Source organism: Phocoena sinus, chromosome 10 (assembly GCF_008692025.1).
Source record: "Phocoena sinus isolate mPhoSin1 chromosome 10, mPhoSin1.pri, whole genome shotgun sequence".
Taxonomy (NCBI): Eukaryota; Metazoa; Chordata; class Mammalia; order Artiodactyla; family Phocoenidae; genus Phocoena; species Phocoena sinus.
Window position 1 is genome coordinate 7,033,027 of NC_045772.1, and position 27,093 is coordinate 7,060,119.

Here is a 27,093-nt window from a genome sequence, read left to right on the forward strand (position 1 = left end):
TTGAGATGCCCAGTGATCATCCAAGTGAAGGTGCCAGGAATAAAGTGCTTGGTACCTAGCGGTTGCTCAATAAGTATTTGATGAATGAAAGAGGAAGGAATATGCAAAGTGCCTGGATAAGAATAATGGGTGGTCCAAGTGTCAGGTAAGGAAGGAGAGTCTCCTGGCTTTGAAGGAACTGTGTCCTCCACCTGGTTTGCTTTCTCCCACCCATCCTCCTCGTGGTGCCTATTCATCTGCCACTACTGTTTTTGAGCGGCTTACTACGGGCCCTGCTTCAGGGCATTCTCCCATTTTTCTTTAAAAAGCCCCCAGCAGGTATTCACGCCACAGCTCTTCATTGAGCATCATCTACAGGCACTATCCTCGCCTTCAGGGAACCCAGCAGAGGTGAAAGGACTAGCTTCACGTGAAGCCGCGGTTGGCTCGTGCCTGCCTCGGGGGCGCGCAGAGCCGGAGATCGAAGGAGGTGGGGCTTGGGGAGGTTCCGAGGGCTTACTGGGCCGGTAGAGGGCGGGGCAGGACGTTGCTAGGGGGATTTTGTTAGGTCCTCCGGGGAAGGTTTGGCGCAGTGAGGCCCCGCCCCTCTGGAACGCCGGAAGCGAATCAGGTGACTGCGGTGGTGGCTGGTTCCGGAGACCGAAGCAGGCGGCTTCGAAGGGGTGAGTGTCAAATGTGGACGACTCTGGTTGGGGTCCCCGTGCTGGGCCGCTGGGCCTGCGGTCTTTGGGGACGGGGGGCGGCAACCCAGACCTGGAGGGAATACGGAGCCTGGTCCCGGCCCGCCGCTTCCGTTCTTCCTGGGCGTCCTCGAGCCTGTCGCTGCCTCTCTCTGACCCCAGTCTGGCAGAGGGCCGCCCTTGGGCGCTCGGGGTTCCCAGCAGTGCAGAAGGGGTGCGGTCTAACGTCCAAGATACCTTGTTTAGTATTTCCTCCGGAAGAACCCGGGCTCGGGGAAGTGATGGCTGGGGTAGAGGGGGGGAGCGGTGAGAGGGCTTGGGGACCCAGTGTGGGATCCACACCCAAGGTTAAGGGCGGCAGGGCTAGCCAGGCAGTAGTGACGCCAGTGCTTTTCTAACGTTTCTTAGCTTCCAGAGCCCAACATATAGAGCTGGTAAAAGCAGCAGATCTGGTCAGGTCCTGAGACGCTGAGTCCAGAGCGATGTTGCTGAAGACAGGTACCTACACGGATGGGGGTGGCTTTGGGAGGGTAGGTGACCAGTTGGGGGTGGGAGCTACCTGGAGGAAGTTCCAGTCCTGTGGCGTCTGGGCCTCCTTCCCTGATGTGGGTATGTGGGGAGACATGTTCCTCTCATTCTTGGAAGTGGGCCAGGAAAGGAGGAGGTGCTCCCCACCTAGGAATCAGTTCCCCTCCAAAGAGGCCTCTTCCTTGCGCACCCCCTCTACCCCAAAGCACAGAGGCCCTATCTTATTAGCATCAACATGTAATAAGAGCAGCCCTGTAAAGTCAGTACAGTGATTCCATCTTGCAGATAAAGAAACTGAGGCCCTAGAGGGAAAGTGAGCTGGCTGGGTGCAGGTCCAACCGGCTGGCCTCTTAAGCCCTTCTGAAGCCTCTTGGGTGTCTGTGGAGAACAAAGAGCCCTGGATGGGACTCAGGAGACCTGGAGTCTGGCTACACTGTACTGTCAAGTTCTGTGTGAATGGAGTGGGGGGAGCTGGTCAGGGTGTAGAAGGGATATGACCTCAGGGTGTTAGTTTTTGATAATTCCAGCACTGCTGTGGTAACAGCAAAGTGGGAATCTGGGCCTCAAACACGTTGCCCCACCCCAGGCACCGTCCGCCCACTCACAGCACTCCTGGAGCCAGGAGTTGCAGGAAGAGCCCATTCCACCTTAAGCGCGAGAGTCTAGTTCCCCTAATGTGCAGGCCAGCAGCCTCTGCAGGGCTGGGCAGCATGTGGATGGGGTGGGGTGAGGGCTGGAGCTATAGGAGCCACTCACAGTTATCCTTCCAACCCCCTGCAGTGCTCTTGCTGGCCTTGGTGTCCCAGGTGCTGGTTCTGGAGAATGGGCTCCTGCGGAAGCCACCCATGGGCTGGCTGGCCTGGGAACGCTTCCGCTGCAACACTGACTGTAACGAGGACCCAAAGAACTGCATCAGGTGAGTAAGGTCGGCACCACCCAACAGGCTTGCCTAGGGCCCTCACAGAGTGGGAGCAGCGAGTGGGGGTCAGCTAGGAAAGAGGGCAGGGTTAGAGCCCCCCATCCCAGAGAGAAAGCAACCAGAGGTGACTTTTGAGACCTCTGACACTCAGCTTCATGACCAGCTTGGGGCCTCTGTGGTGACCTCAGGTCTGTGGGGCAGGGACCCTGTGGTGGACGCAGCCACTGAGATTATGGAAAGGAGGTAACAGTTAAGGGCCAGGCCGGACCCCGCGTGCTTCCCACTGGCCCGGTTCTGCTTCTTGGCTTGGGGGCCCCGTCACTCCTCTTGCTCCACCCTGCTCATGGCTCATGACATAATCCTTGGTACCCCTCACACTTGTTACCTGGCTTAGTCCTCAGCTGACAGCAAGGCCATGGTACTTGTAGGCTGGATTCACACTCAGAGCATCTAAGAAGTTTGAAAAGCTCTGAGGAAGGGGGGTGGGGTTAAGGTTAGGCCCGTGCTGGGCCACTGAGCAGCCCTGTCCCCTACCCCTCGCCAGTGAGCGGCTCTTCATGGAGATGGCTGACCGGCTGGCGCAGGATGGATGGCGGGACCTGGGCTACGAATACCTTAACATCGATGACTGCTGGATTGGTGGACGTGATGCCAAAGGCAACCTGGTGCCTGATCCCAAGCGCTTCCCCAATGGCATGGCCTTCCTGGCTGACTACGTGAGCCCCACCCCAGCCCTGCCCCTTGGCCTGTGGGCCAGACCGCTCTTTCCACCCTATCCTACTTAGGGCTCATTTCTGTAATCCCTGCTTGAGAACTCACAGTCTGGTGGAGGAAATAGATACATGGGCAGGTAGTTTTGACCCACTGTAGTGGGTGAGAGCAAGGAAGGACATCTTATTCAGCCTGGGATTTCAGGAAGGTTCTCCGGAGGAAGCAGTTCTTGAGCTGATACTGGAGAGATGGCATTCAAGGCAGAGGGAATGGCAGAAGCAAATGCCTAGAGGCCAGAAACAGCCCATGCAAGGTGTGTGTGTTGGAGGGAGGGGAAGTATCATGGTTGGCAGAGGCCAGGCCAGCAAGCTGAGACCCCTTCCTTTGGGCTTTAGGAAGTCATTGAAGGTTTTTATTTATTTATTATATCTTTAAAATTAATTAATTTATTTTTGGCTGCATTGGGTCTTCGTTGCTGTGCGCAGGCTTTCTCTAGTTGTAGTGAGCGGGGGCTACTCTTTGTTGGGTGTGCAGACTTCTCATCGTGGTGGCTTCTCTTGTTGCAGAGGACGGGCTCTAGGCTCATGAGCTTCAGTAGTTGTGGCATGCGGGCTCAGTAGTTGTGGCGCATGGGCTTAGTTGCTCCGTGGCATGTGGGATCTTCCCGGACCAGGGCTCGAACCTGTGTCCCCTGCATTGGCAGGCAGATTCTTAACCATTGCGTCACCAGGGAAGTCCCATCATTGAAGGTTTTAATGGGGCCTGGTCAGATGTGCCTGGGAGGCGGCTCCTTGAGGTCCTGCCTGAGCCCAGTGTGTTGTCAACCCCCCACAGGCTCATTCCCTGGGCCTGAAACTGGGCATCTACGCAGACATGGGCAACTTCACCTGCATGGGTTACCCAGGCACCACGCTAGACAAGGTGGTCCAGGATGCTCAAACCTTCGCCAAGTGGAAGGTGGACATGCTGAAGCTGGATGGCTGCTTCTCAACCCCCGAGGAACGGGCCGAGGGTGGGTCCCACAGCTGGCTGGGGGCCATTAGGTAGACAGGGAGGGGTGGCCATGGAAGGCCCCACAGTGCCCATCTGTCTGTATGGCCCCTAGGGGGTAGCATTTCCCAATTCCCCTCACCCAGGGCCTAGGGGGATCTTGGCTTCCAGGCTCCCTAAAGATGGGTTGGTACCATGCCCCTACCTGGGAAGTGTTTGCAGCTCTGGGTACAGGGGAAGCACCTCCTTGAACCGTAGTTCCCTCCCATTTGGTGGGAGGTTTGGGCTGAGGCCCCAGATTTCATCTTGTGTCTCTTCATCCTAAAATGTGAGGGTTGGACTTCTCCAGGGTACCCCAAGATGGCTGCTGCCCTGAATGCCACAGGCCGCCCCATCGCCTTCTCCTGCAGTTGGCCAGCCTACGAAGGGGGCCTCCCCCCAGAGGTAAGCCATTCTGTGCACCCACCTGGCAATGTTCCTCATACCCAGGCCTCCTTGCCTTCTATGCAGCCAGGGCTCCTCTCATCATAGTTGCTCACATGCTGATTTGTAGGTCTAGGAAAGGGTCATAAGTACCTGAGGGGGCCTGAGCTAGCCCAGGGTCTTAGAGGAGACACTTGTCAGGTGGGCTGAAGGGATGGGTATCCAAGGCATGGGAACCATATGTTATGTGCTGACACAGCACCCAACAAGCAGTCAGAATCCTGGGTTTTGCCGAGTGGGCTAGGAGATCCAGAAGGCTGGTGAGGCCAGGCAGATGGGGCCTGGCCTCTGAAAGGCCTTGTGGGCCTCTCACCAGGGACGCTTCGGCATGTAGGGTGCTAGAAAGGGTGGAATCAGACTTGCAGACCCGAGGGAGAACCCTGGCAGAGGGTGGGACTCACTGAGAGAACACGGGGGTGAGGGTGTGGTAGGGAAGGTTATGGTACGCCAGCCTGGGTCCATACCCTGGGCTTGGCCCCAGCTGGCGTGAGAGGGAGGGGTCGGCTCCTGGCACCAGCGCGCATGGAGGAGAGGCCGGGCAGCCCCAGAGCAGGGCCACTCCCTCCGAGGCCTTCCTCATCCTGAACACGCTCAAGGTGTGTTCTCTTCCCCCTTCCCTACCCTCTGTGTCTCCTGCTGAGGCTCCCCAGCCCCTGTGCAGGGCTCCAGGCATTAGAGTATGACTCTGGTGTTGGACTCTGCCTTCCCCCCAAATCCAGGTGAACTACACCCTGCTGGCAGACATCTGCAACCTCTGGCGCAACTATGACGACATCGAGGACTCCTGGAGCAGCGTGCTCTCCATCCTGGACTGGTTTGTGACCCACCAGGACATTCTGCAGCCGGTGGCAGGCCCTGGGCACTGGAACGACCCAGACATGGTACCAGCATGGAGGGGGATGGCCCAGGGCCCACTGCCCTATGCTGTCTTCCTGGACGCTCATTGCCAGGTTCTAGATCAGCATATCAGAAATGTGTCCTTGAACCAGCCGTGCTGGACTTGTCTTGGGCGCTTACAATTCTGTTCCCAGGGCCCCACCCCACCTCTTGGATCAGAATGTTCAGAGAGGGCCTGGGAATGCCCATTGTTAAGTCTTCCCAGGCGGTTCTGATGTGTCTTGAAACTTGATCTGTAGGGACTCTTGTGTAAGACATTATTCCTCCATAGGGTGAAGATCACAGATAGTCCACACTCTCTTGCCACCCTTCCCTAGACTCTTTGCCAGGTCTGCCTCTGACCCCTCTCTCAGTGCTCTGTAGTGTTACCCTACACAGGCAGAACTGGCCTCTCATACCTACCTTACTCATAGCCCTGATCACTTAAATTTCTTTGCAATTTATCTTACAGTTTTATAGCTATCTCTTTAGTCAACGAGTATTTACCGTCAGTGATGATTATAATAATTACAAATACTAGGCCAGATGGAGAGGTGCCTGGAGAAACAGAAATTGACCTGCTTTAGAGTTCCAGCTCCAGCTCTGCCACTTACCTTGGGCACGTGACTTAATATTTCTGTGACCAGCTTTGTCAATTGGAAAATGGAAATAGTAATAGTAGCTGCTATATATGTAGGGTTGTTTTGAGGGTTAAAAGGATGACCCTTTATTTTTGTTTTATTTTTTTTTTAGGCCAGCACATGGCTGATGTTGCAAACAGGACTCAGCTCCCTGGGGCTGGAGGGGAGCTGACCTTCATTGACCTATTAGGCACCAGGCCCAGGGCCAAGTCCTTTTTTAAAAATTATTTTATTTTATTTTTTGGCCATGCCACATGGCATGCGGGATCTTAGTTCCCTGACCAGGGATCAAACCCACTCCCCCTGCAGTGGAAGCGAGGAGTCCTAACTGCTGGACCACCAGGGAAGTCCCCAGAAGGATGACCCTTTAAATGCTTGGCATGGTTTGGCACATATACAGTGCTTAGTTAAATTGGTGTCACTAAGTACACAAGAGTGTTGAGTTAGCAGGAGTCGTTTGTGTCCTGTTGGTGTATTGGTTGCCCTGAGGACAGGAGTGCCCATTGGTGTAGTCAGCTGTCGTTAGGGCAGGTGGGTGGCTAGTGGCAGGAGCAGAGACTCTGTCCAGGTCTGGTTTACTACCATCCTGGCTGTATTTCTTGACTTGCATATTCCAGTTTATAAACGCTTTTGGCAACAGGATCCATTGGATCCTCTGAACAACCTGTGACGTGATCAGAGCATATTATCACCCTCATATTCTTGATGGAAGAAAAAACCTGAGGCTCTGAAAAGTGACTTGACCCACCCCAAGGCCACGCTGCTGGGGAATGGTGTTTGTAGAACCAGGGCCCACACCTGGCCGTCCTCCCCCATCTCTGTCTTCTTTTGCTACAAGTTTAGGGTTGGTCCCCACGCCCACCGCCCTGAAGAGGGCAGAGCTGAGCAATCCTCTTTTCTGCCCCCAGTTGCTCATTGGGAACTTTGGCCTCAGCTTCGAGCAAGCCCGGGCCCAGATGGCCCTGTGGACGGTGCTGGCGGCCCCCCTCTTCATGTCCACGGACCTGCGTACCATCTCGGCCCAGAACATGGACATTCTGCAGAATCCACTCATGATCAAAATCAACCAGGACCCCTTAGGCATCCAAGGACACAGGATTCTCAAGGTACTGGGGGTGTGGGAGCAAGGAAGGGAGGCTGAGAGACTGGGCTCCCCTGGAAACAAGTCTGCAGGCCAGAGGTTCAGGGGTCGGGACTAGGCCTCTGAAATCCACTCAATCCCTCCTAGTTGCATTCAGTCGAAGTCTCTACTGGGAGCTGCTTCGACTGTCCCTCACTTGCCTGGGTAAGAGCAGGGCCAGAGCAGGACAGCTCGTGGGATTTGGGGAAGGGAGACATCACCACACATGCACACGGGATCAGTGTGGCCCCTCGGTTTGGAACTACAAAACTTCTGCACAAGTCTATGATGGCTGGCAGAGAAGTAGGGCTTTGCCTTCAGAGTTTAGGAGTTGTTTGAGCCATGGAGTACAGCTACTGCTAGTACTAGTGTAGACTAGTTGTTGAGCACCTACTGTGTGCTAGACATTCTAGATACATTTTCTCAGAAGGTCGATGCTCCTTCCCTGTTTTACAAATGAGGAAACTTAGACTTGAAGAGTCTCAGTAACTTTATACCAAGGCCACACAGTTGGTAAGTGGTACAACAGGACTCGATGCCGATAGTGTCACCTGAAAGCTTGTGCTCGTTGCCCAGATCCTTGCCTCTCTAGTAAAAGGAAATCTACACCAATATAGAAAGCACCTGCTGAACTGGTGATGCCCAGAGGCGATAACTAATCCTGCCAGAGGGGCGGATGGTGGAGCCAGGCCCAGGGGCCTTCTGGAAGCTGTGGCTTCACCCTCCTGGCTGCTCAGGGCAGAGCTCATCGTTCTAACTGGACGGTGCCCTCCAGTCCAGTGCCAGGGGCTGTCCACGTCTGTCTCTCCCGTTATCCTGTAAGCTCTCTGAGGCGGGACCTCATGCAGCATTTATCTGTGTCCTGGCGTGGGGCCTGGCACAGAGTAAGTGTCGGGGAGCGTCTGCTGAGTCAGGGAAGGAAGGAAGGAAGGTGGAGTTAGACGAGTTGCGTGCTGGAGGGCTGTGGTTTCCTCTCCAAGCTTCTGCCTGACACGGAACTGTGGGCTGGCGAGACCCAGAGCTCAAGGGCGGGTTGGGAAGGGAGCTTCAGGGCCTGCTGAGCAGGGACCCCAGCCAGTAGCCATGTTCTGCGCCAGGAGAAATCCCACATTGAAGTGTACGTGCGGCCCCTGGCCAGTGAGGCCAGTGCTATAGTCTTCTTCAGCCGCAGGACAGATATGCCGTATCCCTACCGGACCTCCCTCGCCCGGCTGAACTTCACCAGCTCCAAGGTGTATGAGGTGAGTGTCCTGCTACCTGCAGCGCTTTGGGTTTCCCTGAGGGTGTTGCTGGGTCCTACTCACACGGGGGCCCCTTCACTCACACACCGTCCCCTAAGCCGTGGGCCTTGGGTCCTCCGGCTGGTGCTGTGCTCTGCACTGGTGTTTTCAAGCTACATAAACGAACTACCGTGTGTAAATGAGTCCCGTCAGCCCCCGAGGCTGCGTGTTTCCCCTCTTCAGTCTTGCTGGCACATTTCTCAGGTTCTTGGTGGGCTGGCCCCTCACCACTGCCAGTACTTGGGCATCTGTTGGCTTTGCCAGAGGGGAAGTCATGGGGACTCAGGCTCCCACTTCTGTAGGGCATCCTGGAGGCTCAACACAGACCAAAGTGCAGGCTCTTACATCCCCTGGAGTGGGGGGCGGTGGGGGTTTGTCCCTGTGCAGCCATTCTTAGGGTGGCATAGTGCTGTCCTCCCCCCTGCAGGCCCAGAACGTCTACACGGGTGACATCATCAGTGGCCTCCAGGATAAAACCAACTTCACATTGATCATCAACCCTTCCGGGGTGGTGATGTGGTACCTGTATCCTATCAGGAAGCTGGGGACGCCCCAGCAGTGAGGAGCTGGGACGTGTGACAGGCTGTGGCAGCACCACTGAGCCCAGACCACGGAGGTTCCACGTGCTGAGGGCCAGGAGGTGGGGTTTCTGCTACCCGTCAGACCCAAAGTGCAATCTCAGGGCCGGGTTCTACGCCCTGCAGAAGTGTGAAGTCTCTTGGAAACTTGTCTTGGGGAGACTTCCTGTGGCCTCTCTGGCCTCTACCTCATCTGTTCAGCCCCATGGATGTTGCTGAACAACTCGGCCAGCCTCCTCAGCCCCAATAGGCAGAGGCACCGATACTTGTCAGGATTCTAGCCTCTGACCTTCTTTTTACTGACTCTGAAATCAGGATTTGGAATTTTCTTAAAATTAGGAGTGGAGCTCTGACCTCTTGTCGGGAAGTCCCATGAATTATGTGATCGACTTTCCTGCCCGGAGAAGGCCTTACAGGCTGACACTGCCTGGGAGTGACCTTGGTTCCTTCGGGTCACCAATAAAGCTGTTCTTTAGTCAAGTAGTTGTAATATGGACCTGGGGCCAGGGGCTGATCAGGTGGGGACTCTGGGTGGCACTACACAAGGTGCTGGTTTCAGATTTCACCTCGCATGGAAGATGTATGGCCTCTTCTGGCTCCTCATTCCACCGCGACCTGCAGACTATACTTCTGGCCATGCCAGGCTTGCCTCCCGCCCCAGTCATCCCTGCTGTGCCCAGCATCATGGTGGTGGTAACGGCACAGTGAGGCGGACTAGTGATGGTCCCAGGCCCTCTTCCCCACCCCATTCAGACATTACAGGGTCTGCCAGCCACTACCCGCACTCAGCAGCCCGTCTGCTGCACAGTGAAAGGCCCTTGACCTGCTAAGGAACGTTGCGTTACTGTCTTCAGCCTCTTTCAGTTCCTCTCCCCCTTCCTGACAGGGCTTCGCTCACTGACGCTCCTGGGCTGGGTGCAGCCGAGGGCAGTCAGCTCTGCCTTTCTCCCACAGGGCTTGTGTAGCTTGTCCTCTGCCCACCAGTGCCCCCAGCTCCTCCCTTAGTTTCTCTTCTCCTAACCTGGCTGCAGAGGAGTTTCAGATCCCTCAGCTATGTGCAAAGAAAGGTCCAGGGGCTCTTTGTGTCTTACGATATATATCCTGCCCCTCCTCATAGGGAAAAGGGTATTAAAGTAAAGAATGGCAGGTTCTTGACTGCCTGCCTTTGGTTCCTGTTTCCCAAGCCCTCTTTTTAGCTAAGCCTCAGGGCACCTGTCTTCCCTAGTGGCTCTTGTTCCCCTCTGGAAAGCTGGCAGCAGACCAGGCTAGGTACGTTCTCCTTGTGCCTTGAATGTGGGAGCACCCAGTGCCTCAGGCTTTGCATGGTCCTGCCCTGTGGGAACTCTTCTGGGTGGATCTCCCATGTTCCCTCCCTCAGGGTTTAAGGTCGTTGTATTTGGAGTATGTTATAAAGAACTCACAAACATACATTTTATAGTGTAATTTAAGATTTCTGGAGCTTCACTGATTGCGTCTGGGGTCATCAGAGGAAGCTCCCTTTCCCCAGTTGGTGTCTTGAGGCTGTGGGTCACTTAGGAGGACAGAAGCCTACCTCATCCCAGGCCTCTGCCCTTTGAGGTCTGTCACCCTATGCATAGCTCCAGCTTCGGGTCTTGGTCATAGTGCTGGGCAAGCCAAGCGGAATGGTTTCGGGCAGAAACACTTCTTTTGCTAGCCCCAGGAAAGAAATCTTTTCCACCCCCCTGGGATGTGGTGGAGACCACCAGACTTGGGAGTTGGGGCCAAGGACCAGCATGGATTTGACCAGTCAGTTCCTTTGCCTTCCAGACACAGAGATAGTTACATGTCTTTACTTGCTGTATAACTTTATCCTGAGGGTACCTGACTGGTTCTATCACGTTAGCCTTTATTCTCTTAAGGCACACTCTATCTTCCAGGACATTGTTTTACTCCCTTCCGCCCAAGGCCAGTATGGGACTAAATTAATTTTTCCCAGTTCAAGGCAGCCTTGTCTGGACCCAAGGGTACCCCTTCTGTTTTTTGAAAAAAAATTTTATTATAGAAATTTTTGAACATAAAAATAAAATGGTAAGTGAACCTGCATGTACCCATCACCCAGATCCAACAACCATCAACACGTGCCATTATTTCATATCTCTCGTCCCACACATACTTTTGCACGTAAGCTGGAGTATTTGAGAGCAAATCAAAGAAAACTCTAACCACCACTGTGGAGCTCTAACAGGCAATAGGGTCTTGAATATACAATTTTCTTAGCCAACAAAATAAAAGTTTTAATCTGATAACCAGGCTGCGTTCAGTTTTTGCCAGGTGTGTTGGGTTTTTGTTTGTTTCTGTTTTGTTTGTTGTTTTGTTTGTTTGTTTGGCTGCACCCTACAGCTTGCGGGATCTCAGTTCTCAGACCAGGGACTGAACCCAGGCCACAGCAGTGAAAGCCTGGAATCCTCACCCCTGTGGCCACATGGTGGGGACACACATGTGTCCCCACAACAACTGGTGGGGACTCCCACCAGTTGTCTCAAAAATATTTTTCCATAGTTTATTTGAATCAAAGTCCAAGCAAAGGGTCAACAAAAATGGTCCCATAAGAACCACCGTAAGTTTGCTCTCTCTAAGACCAATGAAAAGTCTGCCATATATAATCAGAATCAACTTTAAACTCTGGAAATTAACCAAAGGCTTTCAGTAACCCAGAGAGTGTTCAGTCAAGAAAGACAGTAGAATCTTGGTAAGAACAGAAAGCTTTTTAGAGTTTTTAACTTACCCTAGTACCAGATTTTAAGTCAGCTATTTAAAATACATTCAAAGAGCTAAAGGAAACCATGTCTAAAGAACTAGAGGAGAAAAAAAAAAAAAAGAACTAGAGGAGGTAAGAATGGTGTCTCACCAGATAGAGAATATCAGTAAAGAGACAACTTATAGAAAGGAACCAAATAGAAATTCTAGAGTTGAAAAGTACAATAACTGAGAGAAAAATTTCACTAGAGGGGCTCAGCAGACATGACCAAGGAGAAAAAAACCAGCAAATTTGAAGATAGGTCCGTTGAAATTAACCTATCCAAGGAATAGAAAGGAAAATGAAGAAAAATTAACAGAGGCTCAGAGACCTATGACACACCGTGCAGCATAGACATAAGGGGACGAGAAAGGGCAGAAAGAATATTTGAAGAAATGATGGCTCAAAAATTTGCATATTTGATGACAAATACTAATCTATACATCAATAAAGCTCAACAAACTACCAGTAGGATAAAGTCAAAGAGATCCATACCTAGACCCATCATAATCAAACTCTCAGAAGACAAAGGGAGAATTTTGAAAGCAAGACACAAGTGACTCATCACATACAAGGGAATATACTTTGAGATGAATGAAAACAAGTACACAACACCAAAAATACTAAAACAGAACATAACCAAAACTTATGGAGTCAAAGTAGTGACCAGAGGGAAATTAATAACTGTGATTTGCCTATATTAAAAAGAGTGAAAAGACAACCCTCACAATGGGAGAAAATATCTGCAACTCATGTATCTGATAAGGGACTTGTATTTAAAATACACAAATAACTTGTAACTCAGTAAAAAGACAACCTAATTTCAAACTGGGCAAAGGGTCTGAATAGACATTTTTCCAAGGAAGATATGCAAATGGCCAATGCTCAACATCACTAACCATTAGGGAAATGCAAATAAAAACAACTGAGATACCACTTCACACCCAAAAGGGTGGCTAGAAGAGTCAGATAATAATAAGTGTTAGCAAGGATGTGGAGAAATTGGAACACTCATATACTCATACTGCTGGCAGGAATGTAAAACTGGTGCAGCTACTGTGGGAAATGGTCTGGCAATTCCTCAAATGGTTAAGCGGAGTTACCAGCAGTTCCACATCTAGGTATGTACCCCAAAAAAGTTAAAACGTGTCTACACAAAACCTTATATACAGATGTTGATAGCAGCATTGTTCGTAAGAGTCAAAAAGTGGAAACAACCTAAATGTCCTCCAACTGATTAATGAATAAACAAAATGTGGTTAACCATACAATGGAATATTATTCAGCCACAAAAGTAAAGAACTGACACATGAGGATATTAGGCTAAGTGAAATAAGCCAGTCACAAAAAGACAAATACTATATGGTTCCATTTATATGAGGCATCTAAAGTAGTCTATAGAAACAGAAAGTAGGATGATAGTTGGCAGGGGTTTGGGGGAGGGGGCAATGGGAGTTCAATGGGTATAGTGTTAATGAAAATGTTCTAGAGATCCACTGCACAGCAATGTGGGTATAGTTAACAGTACTGCAGTGTACACTTAAAAATGGTTAAGAAGATAAACTGGGTTTTTTTTACTATATGTATATATATATATATATATATATAGTAAAAAACTATTTCTATCTACCTATATCTATATCTATATCTCCATCCCTGAGAGTGAACCAGAAGATGCCCAGCATTTTAGGGATGGTGGCCATGAACAAGTCCAGGTCAATAAGAGTCCAACATGGCTAGAATACAGTACATGAGCTCGTGGAGAATATGCTCGGTCTGGATTACAGACAGCAGCATTCCTCAGGAAAGCAACAGTATACACAAAAGGGGAATCCAATCCAGATGTGCACATCTTCCAGCTCTGGGATGCCCAAGAGAAGGAATGAAGAAGGATGGAATTGGGTGTCATTAGGAATGGACATCTTCTCTACCACTACTGGTGATTGTGTGTATCAGATATATCAGAGTCAGATGTCAGCTTCCCATTAATGATTCTTGCTCTATTTCCTTCTTTTTCGAGACTCCTGGTAAAATGCAGTACAATCTTGTAATACTCCCTTTCTCCCATTCAATGTTATCCAAACTTTTCTGCCGTCTTTACCCCATCAGATGGCTCCAGGAATAGAGCCATCCTCACTCTTTTCCAGATCATTCCCATCCATGAAAGGGTGAACAAGAAGAGAGGGGAGAAGAATATCATCTGTCAGCTGGATATTCAGGGTAAAGAGTAAGAATTTTTCAAGTGGGGTGACGTCAGCAACATGGCTGAATAAGACAGCCCTCACATATCCCTGCACTCAACAACAATTTGGCATCCATCCACAGACAGAAGTGCCTTGTAGCACCTGTGGGATCCAGCACCATGTGCAAAGAGACCCAGGAGAAGTCTTACCCACCTGTGCATCAGGTAATAGGCATGCGGACCTCGGTCCTGGCTGTAGACCCTGCAGTGGCCTGTGAGCCGGCTCCAGCCCCTCTCAGCCACAGTGTGGGAGACCCTGGAGAACAATGTCTTAGACAATCACCTACAGACGAACGAGCCTTTGTGGAAGTCCAGGTTTCCAGTGGAGAAGTTACAGCACAACACTGGAGAAAGAAAATAGAGGTTTGGACACATTGGAGAGGAAAAGAGGAAGAGTTTGATTTTACCCACATCACCCCTCCCCCAAGGCAGCACAGCTCAGTACCGGGTGAGACGTTCTTGGCCGTTGATTTCTCCCACAGGGGAAAGTGAAGCATGCCAGTGCACACCTGACTTCCCCAGGTGTGTGGGACATTGCCAAAGAGGCACATTCCTCTCTCACTCCATCCAGAGTACAGAATCATGAGCTGGCTGACGCGGGGGTGGGAAAAGTCTGGGAGCGTGGCAGATAGGACACTTGGAGGGCATTAAAGGATGCAGATCCTACTAACTGTGCTGCAGACTCCAAGGAGCCTGCCCAGGAGCTGCTGGGGACACCTTGCTTGCAGATCCCCCACCTGGCCTGTAGGCCCCTCCAGTGCTCCGTGTGCCTCACCCACTCACACCCCTACCCGTGGCCAGCTCTCTGATGGTGGTGAGAGTGAGCTTTGGCAGACGGCTTGTGAGCATATGTAGAAAGCCAGCCTGAGTCTGCAGGCGAGGGAGAGACCACACACTTGAGCTTTAGCTCAGCCCTTGGGAGAACAAAAGAGAGGCTGTCAGCACCTGGCCTGGTGTGTTGCAGGATCAAGAGAAGGCAAACAAGCTTAAGAATTCTGCCACAAGAGGGAGCAAGAAGCATGGTGGAGGTGTATCCATAGATGGTCTGAAAAAGCCTCAGAATCTCTAGCAGGACTGATGGTAGGGATTTCTCTCCCGAAGTCAGTGAAAATTGGAGAAGGTGCCCGCTACTGCAAGTGTGAAGACAAAAATGTGAGACTCCAAGGAACGTGAAAAACCAAGGAAACATGACACTACCAAAGGATAACAATAATCTTCTAGTAACTGACCTCAAAGACATGGAGATCTGCAGTTTACCTGATAAAGAGTTCAAAATAGCTATTTTAAGGAAGCTCAACGAGCTACAAGAAAACACAGAAAGGCAATTCAACAAAATCAGGAAAATTATACATGAATAAAATGAGAAGTTTAACAAAGAGATAAATCATTTAAAAAAAGAACCACACAGAAATTTTGGAGCTGAAGAATACAATGAATGAAATGAAAAATGCAATGGAGAGCATCAATGACCAGCAGAATGGAGCAATCAGGGGAAAAAAATCTGTGAATTCCAAAACAGGAACTTTAAAATTACCCAGTTAGAGGATAACAAAGGAAAAAGAATAAACAAGAATTAAGACTACAGTAATCAAGACAATATGGTACTGGCACAAAAACAGAAATACAGATCAATGGAACAGGATAGAAAGCCCAGAGATAAATCCATGCACCTATGGTCAACTAATCTATGACAAAGGAGCCAAGGATATACAATGGAGAAAAGACAGTCTCTTCAATAAGTGGTGATGAGAAAACTGGACAGCTACACGTAAAAGAATGAAATTAGAACACTATCTAACATTATGCACAAAAATAAACTAAAAATGGATTAAAGACCTAAATGTAAGACCGGACACTGTAAAACTCTTAGAGGAAAACATTGGAAGAACACTCCATGACATAAATCACAGCAACATCTTTTTTGACCCACCTCCTAAAGTAATGAAAATTAAAACAAAAATAAACAAATGGGACCTAATGAAACTTAAAAACTTTTTCAAAGCAAAGGAAACTATAAACAAGATGAAAAGACAACCCTCAGAATGGGAGAAAATATTTGCAAATGAATCAACAGACAAAGGATTAATCTCCAAAATATATAAACAGCTCATGCAGCTCAATATTAAAAAAACAAACAACCCAATCCAAAAATGGGCAGAAAACCTAAATAGACATTTCTCCAAAGAAGATATACAGATGGCCAAGAAGCACGTGAAAAGCTGCTCAACATCACTAATCATTAGAGAAATGCAAATCAAAACTACAATGAGGTATCACCTCACACCAGTTAGAATGGGCATCATCAGAAAATCTACAAACAACAAATGCTGGAGAGGGTGTGGAGAAAAGGGAACCCTCTTGCACTGTTGGTGGGAATGTAAATTGATACAGCCACTGTGGAGAACAGTATGGAGGTTCCTTAAAAAACTAAAAATAGGGGCTTCCCTAGTGGTGCAGTGGTTAAGAATCTGCCTGCCAAGGCAGGGGACACAGGTTCAAGCCCTGGTCCGGGAAGATCCCACATGCCGTGGAGCACCTAAGCCCGTGTGCCACAACTACTGAGCCTGTGCTCTAGAGCCTGCGAGACCCAATGCAGCCAAAAGTAAATAAATAAATAAAATAAATGTGTAATAATAATTTAAAAAAAAAAAAAAAAAAAAACTAAAAATAGAATTACCATATGACCCAGCAATTCCAACTACTGGGCATATACCCAGAGAAAACCATAATTCAAAAAGACACATGCACCCCAATGTTCATTGCAGCACTGTTTACGATAGCCAGGTCATGGAAGCAACCTAAATGCCCACCAACAGATGAATGGATAAAGAAGATGTGGCACATATATACAATGGAATATTACTCAGCCATAAAAAGGAACGAAATTGGGTCATTTGTAGAGACATGGATGGACCTAGAGACTGTCATAGAGTGAAGTAAGTCAGAAAGAGAAAAATAAATATCGTATATTAACGCATATATGTGGAATCTAGAAAAATGGTACAGATGAACCAGTTTGCAAGACAGAAATAGACATACACACATAGAGAACAAATGTATGGACACCAAGGGGGGAAAGCTGGCGGCGGGGGAGGTGGTGGTGGGATGAACTGGGAGATTGGGATTGACATATATACACTAATATATATAAAATAGATAACTAATAATAACCTGCTACATAAAAAAATAAAGTTAAAAAAAAAGAATTAAGAAAGCCTATATGATCTATAGGATACCATCAAAAGAAGCAATCTGCAAATTATTGGAGTCCCAGAAGGAGGATAGAGGGAGAAGGCAGAAATAATGGCTGAGAATTCCCAAATCTGGGGAGAGATATCGGTATCCAAGTTTATGAAGCTTATAAGTCACTAAGCAAACCCAACTTCAAGAGATCTTCTCCAAGATACATTATGATAAAAAGTGTCAAAAATCAAAGACAAAGAAAGACTCTTAGAGGCAGCAAGAGAAAAGAAGCTTGTAACTTACCAGGGAATCCCCATAAGGATATCAGTGGATTTGTCCACAGAAAGCTTATAGGGCAGGAGAGAATGGGATGATATATTAAAAGTGCTAAAAGAATAAAACTGCCAACCAAGAATACTTTATCTGGCAAAGCTGTCCTTCAAAAATGAAGAAGAGATAAAGATCACCCCAGACAAAAGCTGAGGGAGTTCATTACCACTAGATGTGCCTTACAAGAAATGCTGAAAGGAGCTCTTCAAGCTGAAATGAAAGTATGCTAATTGGTGACATGAAAACATAGGAAAATACATAACACACTGGTAAAGGTAAGTATATAGTCAAATCCAGAATACTCTGATACTGTAATACAGTAAGTCCCCTATATGTGAAACTTCAAGTTGTGAACTTTCAAAGATGCGAACGTGCGTTCCCATGTCCAGTCACGCAAGTTAGTTCATGTGTCTGGCGTGCATTGTCACATGCATGCATCCTCTACAAGTGGTTGTGCTTTTGTGTACTTTACTGTACAGCACTGTATAGAGTACAGCGGTACAGTATCATTATTTCAAGCCCAGGATGTCTGGAAGCAAGCGTAAATGCAGTGGTGATGTAGCTGGTACTGCTAAGAAGCACCAAGCGATAACGATGGAGACAAAAATGAAAATAATTGAGAGTGGAGCGACAAGAGGAAGAAGTAACTGAAGAGATTCACAATGCAGGAAATAGCAAGGGGATTTTCTTTATTTGAGGAGGCACTGTTAGTTTTTGAGGCACAGGACCCGAATGTAGAACAGTACACGAAGGTTGCAGCAACTGTTCAGAATGCAATTCAGTGCTACCATGTCATCTATGACGAGAAAAAAAAAAGAGCTACTACCCAGACATAACTGGATTGTCTTTTCAGGAGGGTAGACAGAATTGAATCCAACAAGGAACCAGAACCTGCGCCATCAACGTCAGGCGTGAGTGAAATGGCAGCTTGCCCTCCCTCTCCTGTGGCTGACGATCCTTCAGCTCTACCGTCTCCCACCTCCTCTCCCTCCTCCAGTCAGTAACCCTTCTTGCCTGTTCACTCGATGCCAGCCCCTGTATGCCAGCTGTTGTACTGTACCACTGTACTTTTCAAGGTACTGGACTGCAAGATTAAAACTGTTTATTTTTTGTGTTTGTTTGCTTTTTATGTATTACTTGTGTGAAAAGTATTATAAACCTATTACTGTACAGTACTATATAGCCGATTGTGTTGGTTGGGTACCTAGGCTAACTTTGTTGGACTTATGAACAAACTGGACTTATGAACGTGCTCTGGAACGGAACTTGTTCATATGTAGGGGACTTACTGTATGGTGCTGTGTTAACCACTTAACTCTAGTTTAAAAGCTAAAGAACAAAAGTATTAAAAAATAATTATAGCTACAATAATTTGTTAATGAATCCACAATATAAAAAGAGGTGAATTGTGACATTAAAAACATAAAGGGAGAGAGAGTAAAAAGGTAGAGTTTTTGTATGCAATAGAGTGAAGTTGTTATCAGCATTAAATAAACTGTTGTATCTAGAAGGTCTTTATGTAAACCTCATGGTAACCACAAAGCAAAACCTACAGTGATACACAAAAGATAAAGAGGAGAGAAACAGCGCATACCACTAAAGAAAATCATCAATTCGCAAAGGAAGGCAGCAAGAGAGGGAGAAAGGAACGAGGGAACTATAAAACCACCAGAAAACAAAAAGATGGCATTAGTAAGTCCTTACCTATCAATAATTACTTTTTTTTGGCCAAGCCATGCAGCATGCGGGATCTTAGTTCCCCAACCAGGGATCAAACCTACTCCCCCTGCAAAGGAAGCATGGAGTCTTTTTTTTTTTTTTAAATAAATTTATTTTATTTTATTTATTTGTTTTTGGTTGTGTTGGGTCTTTGTTGCTGCGCACGGGCTTTTGTCTAGTTGCGGCGAGCAGGGGCTACTCTTCGTTGCGGTGTGCAGGCTTCTCATTGCGGTGGCTTCTTTTGTTGTGGAGCATGGGCTCTAGGCACGCAGCCTTCAGTAGTTGTGGCACGCGGGCTTAGTTGCTCCGTGACATGTGGGATCTTCCCAGACCAGGGCTCGAACCTGTGTCCCCTGCCTTGGCAGGCGGATTCTTAACCACTGTGCTACCAGGGAAGCCCGAAGCATGGAGTCTTAACCACTGGACTGCCAGGGAATTCTCTCAATAATTACTCTTGATGTAAATGGATTAAATTCTCTAATCAAAAGCTAGTTGGATAAAAAAACAAGATCCAACTGTATACTGCCTACAAGAGACTCACTTCAGCTTTAAGAACACATATAGGCTCAAAATGAAGGGATGGAGGGACTTTCCTGGTAGTCTAGTGGTAAAGAATCCTCTTTCAAATGCAGGAGATGTGGGTTCAATCCCTGGCTGGGGAACTAAGATCCCACATGCTGTGGGGCAACTAACCCTGGCCGCCACACTACTGAGCTGATGTGCCTCAACGAGGGAGCCCGCATGCTGCAAACTACAGAGCCCACCGCTCTGGAGCCCGTGCCACAACTAGAGATAGGAAACCCACACACCACAACTAGAGAGAAGCCCGTGTGCCATACCACCTATACGGCATATCCATACTGATATGTGCTACAACGTGGATGGACCTTGAAAATGTTATGCAAAGGGAAGAAAGCCAGACACAAAAGAGCACTTATTGTATGATTCCATTTATATGAAATGTCTAGAATTGGCAAATCCATAGACACAGGAAGTAGATAAGTGGTTGACAAGAGGGAATGGGGGGCTTCCCTGGTGGTGCAGTGGTAAAGAATCCGCCTGCCAATGCAGGGGACGCGGGTTTGAGCCCTGGTCCGGGAAGATCCCACGTGCCTTGGAACAACTAAGCCTGTGCGCCACCTGCGCTCTAGAGCCCACGAGCTACAACTACTGAAGCCTGTGCACCTAGGGCCCGTGCTCCGCAACAAGAGAAGCCACTGCAATGAGAAGCCCGCGCACCACAACGAAGAGTAGCCCCTGCTCACTGCAACTAGAGAAAGCCCACGCATAGCAACAAAGACCCAACACAGCCAAAAATAAATAAAATAAAATAAAATATTTTTTAAAAAGCTTTAAGAAAAAAAGAGGGAATGGGTAGTGACTGTTAGCGAGTATGGGTTTTTTGCGGGGGGGGGGTGATGAAAATGTTCTGAAGTTAGATAGTGCTTATGGTTGCATAACTATCTCTCTGTTCAAATAAATGATGTGGTTTCTGTCTCCTGGCTGGACCCTGACAGGTACATAGGGAGCCTGGAATCAGCTGTGCAAGGGTCCAGATGAGAGACAGGAGGTAATTATAGTGAAGATGAAGAAGAGGGACTGGCCAGACCCCCATGACTGAGCGTCAGTGGGAAGGGGACCACTGAGGCGATGTGCACAGCCAAAGACATTGGTGGTAAATAAAGACGGAAGTGTTAGGGGCTGGTTGAAAAGTACCTATTCCACAACACTGTCTCCCGCAACAGTCTAACATTTCTAGATTCCCCTGATAAAAACAACAAAACTGGATTCCTATTTAAAGAAACTCAACCAGTTTTCAGAAACTATTCCCCCAGACAGTCCCTGGATAGGGTGTTTGTGGGAGGGGGTCCTACAAAGACTGACCTCCCAGCTGAAAGAGACCCCATACCTCCCCAGGTTGGAACAGAGGTATTTGTACTGACTCAGGATGTGCAGTATAATAAATTGGGGTGATTTCCCTCATTAAAATAGACTGCCCAGTTTATAGAATGAGAAAAAAGTTGCCTGTGGTGATTTAGTTACATGTTCTAACATCTAGATTTAAATCTTGGCTACACTTGCAGCAATTTTGAACAAGTTACTAAATTTCTCTGTGCTTCTACTTCCTCCCCTGTAAAGTGCGGATGTTAATAGTTCCTACCGCATAGGATTGTTGCTAGAGGATTAAATGAGATAGTATATGTAAAGCACTTAGAATGGCACCTGAATAAGTAATTATTCAAGCCCAGACTTTTCCATATTGTGGTTTTTGCCACTAAGCCCAGAAGCCCTCTATAGGAAGCCATGGGAAGTAACAGGCTCTCCCGCTTAATGCGCTTCCCAGTCCTTCTATCTCCCCCCAACCCCCTTTTTTAAAAGAACAGTTTTAGGTTTACTGAAAAATTGAGAAGAATGTGGAATTTCTATACCCCCTTTCTTCCCCCCAGGCCTCCTTCGGTGTCTCCACTGTTATCATTGTGCATTAGTGTAGTACATTTGTTGTAACTGATGACAATATTGATATTTATAATTAGCTAAAGTCCATAAGGGAATTCCCTGGTGGCCCAGTGTTAGGACTCTGCGCTTTCACTGCCAGGGCCCAGGTTCCATCCCTGGTGGGGGAACTAAGGTCTCGAAAGCCGCGTGGTGTGGCCAAATTTAAAAATAAATAAATAAAAAATAAAGTCCATAATTTACATTAGGGTTCACTCTTTGTGTTGTATATTCTATAGGTTTTGACCAATGTGTGACTTGTGTCCACCATTACAGTCCGGCACACAAGTTTCACTGCCCTAAAATCCTCTGTGCTCCACTTACTCATCCCTCCCTACCCCCACCTCAACCCCTGAAACCACCAATTTTTTCAGTCTTCATAGTTTTTCCTTTTCCAGAACATCAGAGGGTTGGAATTATACAGTATGCAGCCTTTTCAGATTGGCTTCTCTCACTTGGCAATTTGCATTTAAGGTATACTTTCATGACCTGATAACTCATTTCTTTTTATCGCTGAAAATATTCCATTGTATGGATGTACCACTGTTTATCCACGCAGCTATTGAAGAACAATATCTGGTTGCCTCCATATCTTGGCAATTATGAATAAAGCTGCTATAAACATTCATGTGCAGAGTTTTGTGAGGACATAGATTTTCAACTCATTTGGATAAATACCAAGGAGCTCAATTGCCGGACCATGTGGTAAGAGTATGTTTAGTTTTTTGTTTGTTTGTTTGGTCAAGCCGTGCAGCCTTCGGGATCTTATTTTTCCGACCAGGGATCAAATCCCCACCCCCTGCAGTGGAAGTGCGGGGTCTTAACAACTGGTCCCGAGTATGTTTAGTTTTATAAGAAACTACCAAACTATATTCCAAGTGGCTGTACCATTTTATATTTCCACTGGCAAATGAATGAGACTTCCTGTTGCTTCACAACCTTGCTAGAATTTGGTGTGGACAGTGTTTTGAATTTTAGCTATTCTAATAGGTGTGTAGTGGTAGCTCATTGTTTTAATTTGCAATTCCCTAATGACATATGATGCAGAGCATCTTTTTATATGCTTATTTGCCATCTGTATATCTTCTTTGGTGAGGTATCTGTTCAGATCTTTTGCCCATTTTTAATTGGGTCGTTTTTCTTCGTATTGTTCAGTTGTGGGAGTTCTTTGTATATTTTTGATACTAGTCCTTTACCATATGTGTCTTTTGCAAATATTTTCTCCAAGTCTGTGGCTTGTCTTTTCATTTTCTTAACAGTGTCCGTCACAGAGCAGACTTTTTAATTTTAATGAAGTCCAGCTTATCAGTTTTTTCTTTCATGGATAGTGCTTTTTGGTGTTGTTTCTAAAAACTCATCAAAAAGCCAAGGTCATTAGTTTTTCTCCTAGGTTATCTTCTAGGATTTTTATAGCTTAGCATTTACATTAGGTCTCTCATGCTTATTGAGTTAATTTTGTAAAATATCTGTGTCTAGATTTTTTTGTTTGCATGTCCATGTCCAGTTGTTCCAGTGCCATTCATTGAAAAGACTATTCTTTCTCCACTGAACTGTCTTTCTTTTTCAAAGATCAGTTGATTACATTTGTGTGGTCTGTTTCTGGGCTCTCTATTCTGTTTCACTGATCTATTTGTCTATTCTTTCACCACACTGTCTTGATTACTCTATCTTTATATAAAGTCTTGAGGTTGGATAGGGACAGTCTTCCACCTTTGTTGTTGTTCTTCAGTATTGTGTTGGCTATTATTGGTCTTTTGCTTCCCCATATAAAATGTAGGATCAGTTTGTTGATATCCACAAAATAACTTGCTAGAATTTTGATTAGGATTACATTGAATAGACCAAATTGGGAAGAACTGACATCTTGACAATATTGATTCTTGCTATCCCCTGTACATGGAATTCTTGCTATCCCATTTATTTAGAATTTATTTAGAATTCTTGCTATCCCATTTATTTAGAATTTCTTTCATCAGAGTTTCATAGTTTTACCCCACATAGACCTTGTACATATTTTGTTGCATTTATACCTAAGTATTTCTTTTTTATTGTTTTATTTTGGTAAATAGTATTGTGTTTTAGTTTCAAATTCCAATTGTTCATTGCTGGTAAACAACTGACTTTATATATTAACCTTGTATTCTGCCACCTTGCTATAATTGCTTATTAGTTTCAGAGGTTTTTTGTTTTTTGTCGATTCTTTGGGATTTTCTACCTAGATAATCATAAAAATCATGATTAAAAAAAGGAAATAAAATGTATACAGACTTGGAAAAAAGTAAAACTGATTTTTTTTTTTTTTTTTTTGGTCTTATTGCATTAGCTAGGACTTCCAGCACAGCATTGAATAGGAGTTGTAAGAGGGGATGTCTTTTCCTTGTTCCTGATCTTAGGAGGAAAGCATCTAGTTGCTCACCATTGAGTTTAATGTTAGCTATAGAGATTTTTTGGTACATGCTCTCTATCAAATTGAGGAAATTCTCTCTACTCCTAGTTTACTGACAGTTTTTATCATGAATGTGTGTTGGATTTTGTCAAATGTTTTTCTGCATGTTGATATGATGCATTATATTAATTGATTTTTGAATGTTAAACCAGCCTTGCATACCTGGAATAAATTCCACTTAGTCATGGTGTATAACTCTTTTTATATAGTGTTGAATTCGATTTACTAGTTTTTTGAGGATTTTGCATTTTTGTTCATGAGAGATGTTGATTTGCAGTTTTCTTTCTTTTCTTATCTGGTTTTGGTATGAGGATAATGTTGGTTGCCTAGAATGATTTAGAAAGTATTCCCTCTGCTTCTATTTTCTGGAAGATGTTGTACAGAACTGGTATCATTTCTTCCCTAAATGTTTTGTACCAGTTAACCCATCTGGGCCTAGTGCTTTCTTTTTTGGAAGGTTATTAGTTTTGAATTCAACTTATTTAATAGAGATAGCCTTATTCAGATTATCTATTTTTCTTTAGTGAGTTTTGGTAGATTGTGTCTTTCAAGGAGCATTGGTAACTTTTGATTGTTTCTTAGAGTTTCCATCTCTCTGCTTACATTATCCATCTTTTCTTGCATGCTGTCCACTTTTTCGATTAGAGCTCTTTGCACAATAATCAGTTGTTTTAAATTCCCAGTCTGATAATTCCAACATTTTTGCTATGTCTGAGTCTGGTTCTGATTCTCGCCCTGTCCAAGCTGTGTTTTTTGTCTTTTAGTATGCCTTGTAGTTTTATGCTGCAAGCCAGACATGATATACTATGTAAAAGGAACTGAATTAAATAGGCCTGTATTGTAAGGCCTTATGTTTATCTGGCTTGGAATTAGGCTGTGTTTATTATTTGCTGTATGCAGGTATGAGAGACTAAAATTTCCTCTGGTGTCCATGTTTTTGTCTCCTCTGTTGTCTTTGTGTTTCCCTAGAGACTGCTTAAATAAGGTCTGAGATGTGCAGTTCTTTCAGTTGTAATCCCCTGCTGTTAGGCAGGGGCCCTGTGGATGTGGTGGTACGGTGCTGGGGGAAAGGAAGAATTCTATAGTCCCACGATTAGGTGTCAAACTTTTAGCGACTTCTGCCCCTGGGCTTTGACCTTCACAAGTGTATCCCAGTTGTTGGATCCCACCCCCTTAGTGGAGGCAGAAAGACTAATTAGGGCTGGACTTGGACATTTCCCTTCCTCTGCAGGAAAGGTTACAGTGGACTGGAGTTGGGTATTCTCCCTCCCTGGGTCAGTTAGGCTCTGGTAAAACCCCAGTCAATTAGACCCTGGTTAAATGATTTCTCTTGAGAATAGGCCATGTTAAGGGAATAAAAGGCTTTGGGTATAATTTCAAAATAGCTACTATTCCATTACCGCTCCTGGAAGTACAAAGGGTTTTTCTTTTCTCCACTCTTTACTGTGCGGAGCTGGTAGGGCTCCTAGAGGTAGAACTCACAGAAATGTTGGACTCCTCCCAAGGACTGGACCCCTGAAATTTTTAACTCTCAAGCTTGCCTACAAGCTTGAATTGCCTCCAGCAATTCGTCAACTGCAGTTTAAGTTTTCCTACCCTGATGCTGGCTCCATTGGTGGGGTTTTCTTTCTTGAGTTTTGTTTTCGGTGAATTGTGATTCTTTGTATCCACCTGTCTCTCCAGTTTTGCAGACAGCAGTTTGCCCTGAGGACTTCAATTCTCTGATGGATCTAAGAAGAGTAATTGATTTTCAATTTATTCAGCATTTTTTTCTTGTTGTGAGGATGGGAATGTTGACTTCCAAGCCCCTTACCTGCTCTTCTCCTTTTTAGGAATCAGTCTGTGAAGGGAGCAGAAGGATTTGCAGGCACAAGGGGACAACCGGTCTCCTTACTAAGCTGGACCACATGCCCAGACCAAAGGCCTTCCTGGTTGGGGCATCAAAACAACGCAGACAGCCCCTTCTCCAGGAAGCCTACAGAACCAACTTGGGCTGGCCAGAACTGCTCCTCTGAACCCTGTGCTGACCTCTATCACTGCACTTATGTAAGGAATTAGGAGTGTCTCTCTCATTGGTCATCAGGTAAAAGCCAGAAGTCTAATGCCATAATTGGGTCCAAGGGAAAAACCCAAGCTTGAGCAGAAAAATTTCTAAATTAGTTCCTTTATTTATTTATTTATGGCAGTGCCTCGAGGCATGCAGGATCTTAGTTCCCCGACCAGGAATAGAACCCATGCCCCCTGCAATGGAAGCTCAGTCTTAACCACTAGATCGCCAGGGAAGTCCCTTTCCAGCTTTATTTATTTATTTATATCTATTTATTTTTGTCCATATTGAGGTATGCCAAGGCCATATCAGAGGTCTGATGACCAGGGAAGATAAGACCAGCAGAGCAAGCCAACAGGAGAAGGTCTAGACAACCTCCCTGCAGGGACCACACAGAGGGTGTGGTACTTACCTGCTTCCATCTTATATTTTAGGGATGGGTGGAGTCCAAGACAAGGTGGACACTTGGAAAATGTAATGAAATTGTCTATCTCTGGGGTAGTCTGTTTACTCCTCGAGATCAGGGCATGTCAGATTCCTCAGAGCACAGGACTGGCTCAGAGCAGCCTCAGTAAGTACTTAACCTGAACTGATCCTTAGGAAGCCCAGGGCACAATATTGGGCAGTAGAACAAACAAGTGTCAGCCCACAAGCTCTCACATCGATTTATTCTGGCCCTCCTCTCCATGGAGAGTCAGAGAATAGGCTTCCCTGACTTAGGCAAGTGCTCCATCAAGGGGATTCAGAGACTTCAGCTGAGAAGATCCATCTCTCTTGGAACCAGACAATGAACAGTTGAAGCAGGACAAGTGCAGCACCCAGCCTGAAGCTGAGAGCCTGGGTGCATCCAAACTGCCCTACTGGGAGGCCCCAAGGGAACAGCACCAGGTAATGCATATCACAGATGCCCTCAGAAACAGAGAGACCCAAGGCCAAGGAGCGGTATGCAACAGCAAGCAGGCTTTAATCAAGGGTGAAAACCAGCGTGACCCTAGCTTCTTCGGTTACACTGACTTCTCTTTTATCCTCAGGACATAGACAGGAAGGAGGCCTGTTTTCTAACGACACC

General features: G+C 46.6%; 1 protein-coding gene across 9 annotated transcripts; it reads left to right on the forward strand.

Annotated features, from left to right (window-relative positions):
* The first annotated feature begins 528 nt into the window (after positions 1 to 528).
* NAGA (alpha-N-acetylgalactosaminidase) lies at positions 529 to 26,248 on the forward strand. Of its 9 annotated transcripts, XM_032644907.1 has the most exons (11): positions 529 to 662; positions 1,089 to 1,178; positions 1,989 to 2,124; positions 2,672 to 2,843; positions 3,673 to 3,850; positions 4,178 to 4,272; positions 5,031 to 5,192; positions 6,737 to 6,934; positions 7,057 to 7,113; positions 8,046 to 8,189; positions 8,656 to 9,286. In XM_032644907.1, exons 2-11 carry the CDS (start codon positions 1,163 to 1,165, stop codon positions 8,788 to 8,790), a joined length of 1,293 nt encoding a protein of 430 aa, XP_032500798.1. In that variant the 5' UTR covers positions 529 to 662; positions 1,089 to 1,162; the 3' UTR covers positions 8,791 to 9,286. The 9 variants fall into 9 exon arrangements, with proteins under 9 accessions (XP_032500798.1, XP_032500799.1, XP_032500797.1 ...); XM_032644908.1 differs by lacking the exons at positions 7,057 to 7,113; positions 8,656 to 9,286 and adding an exon at positions 25,810 to 26,247; XM_032644906.1 differs by lacking the exon at positions 7,057 to 7,113 and having other exon boundaries at positions 9,146 to 11,085.
* Positions 26,249 to 27,093: the final 845 nt, after the last annotated feature.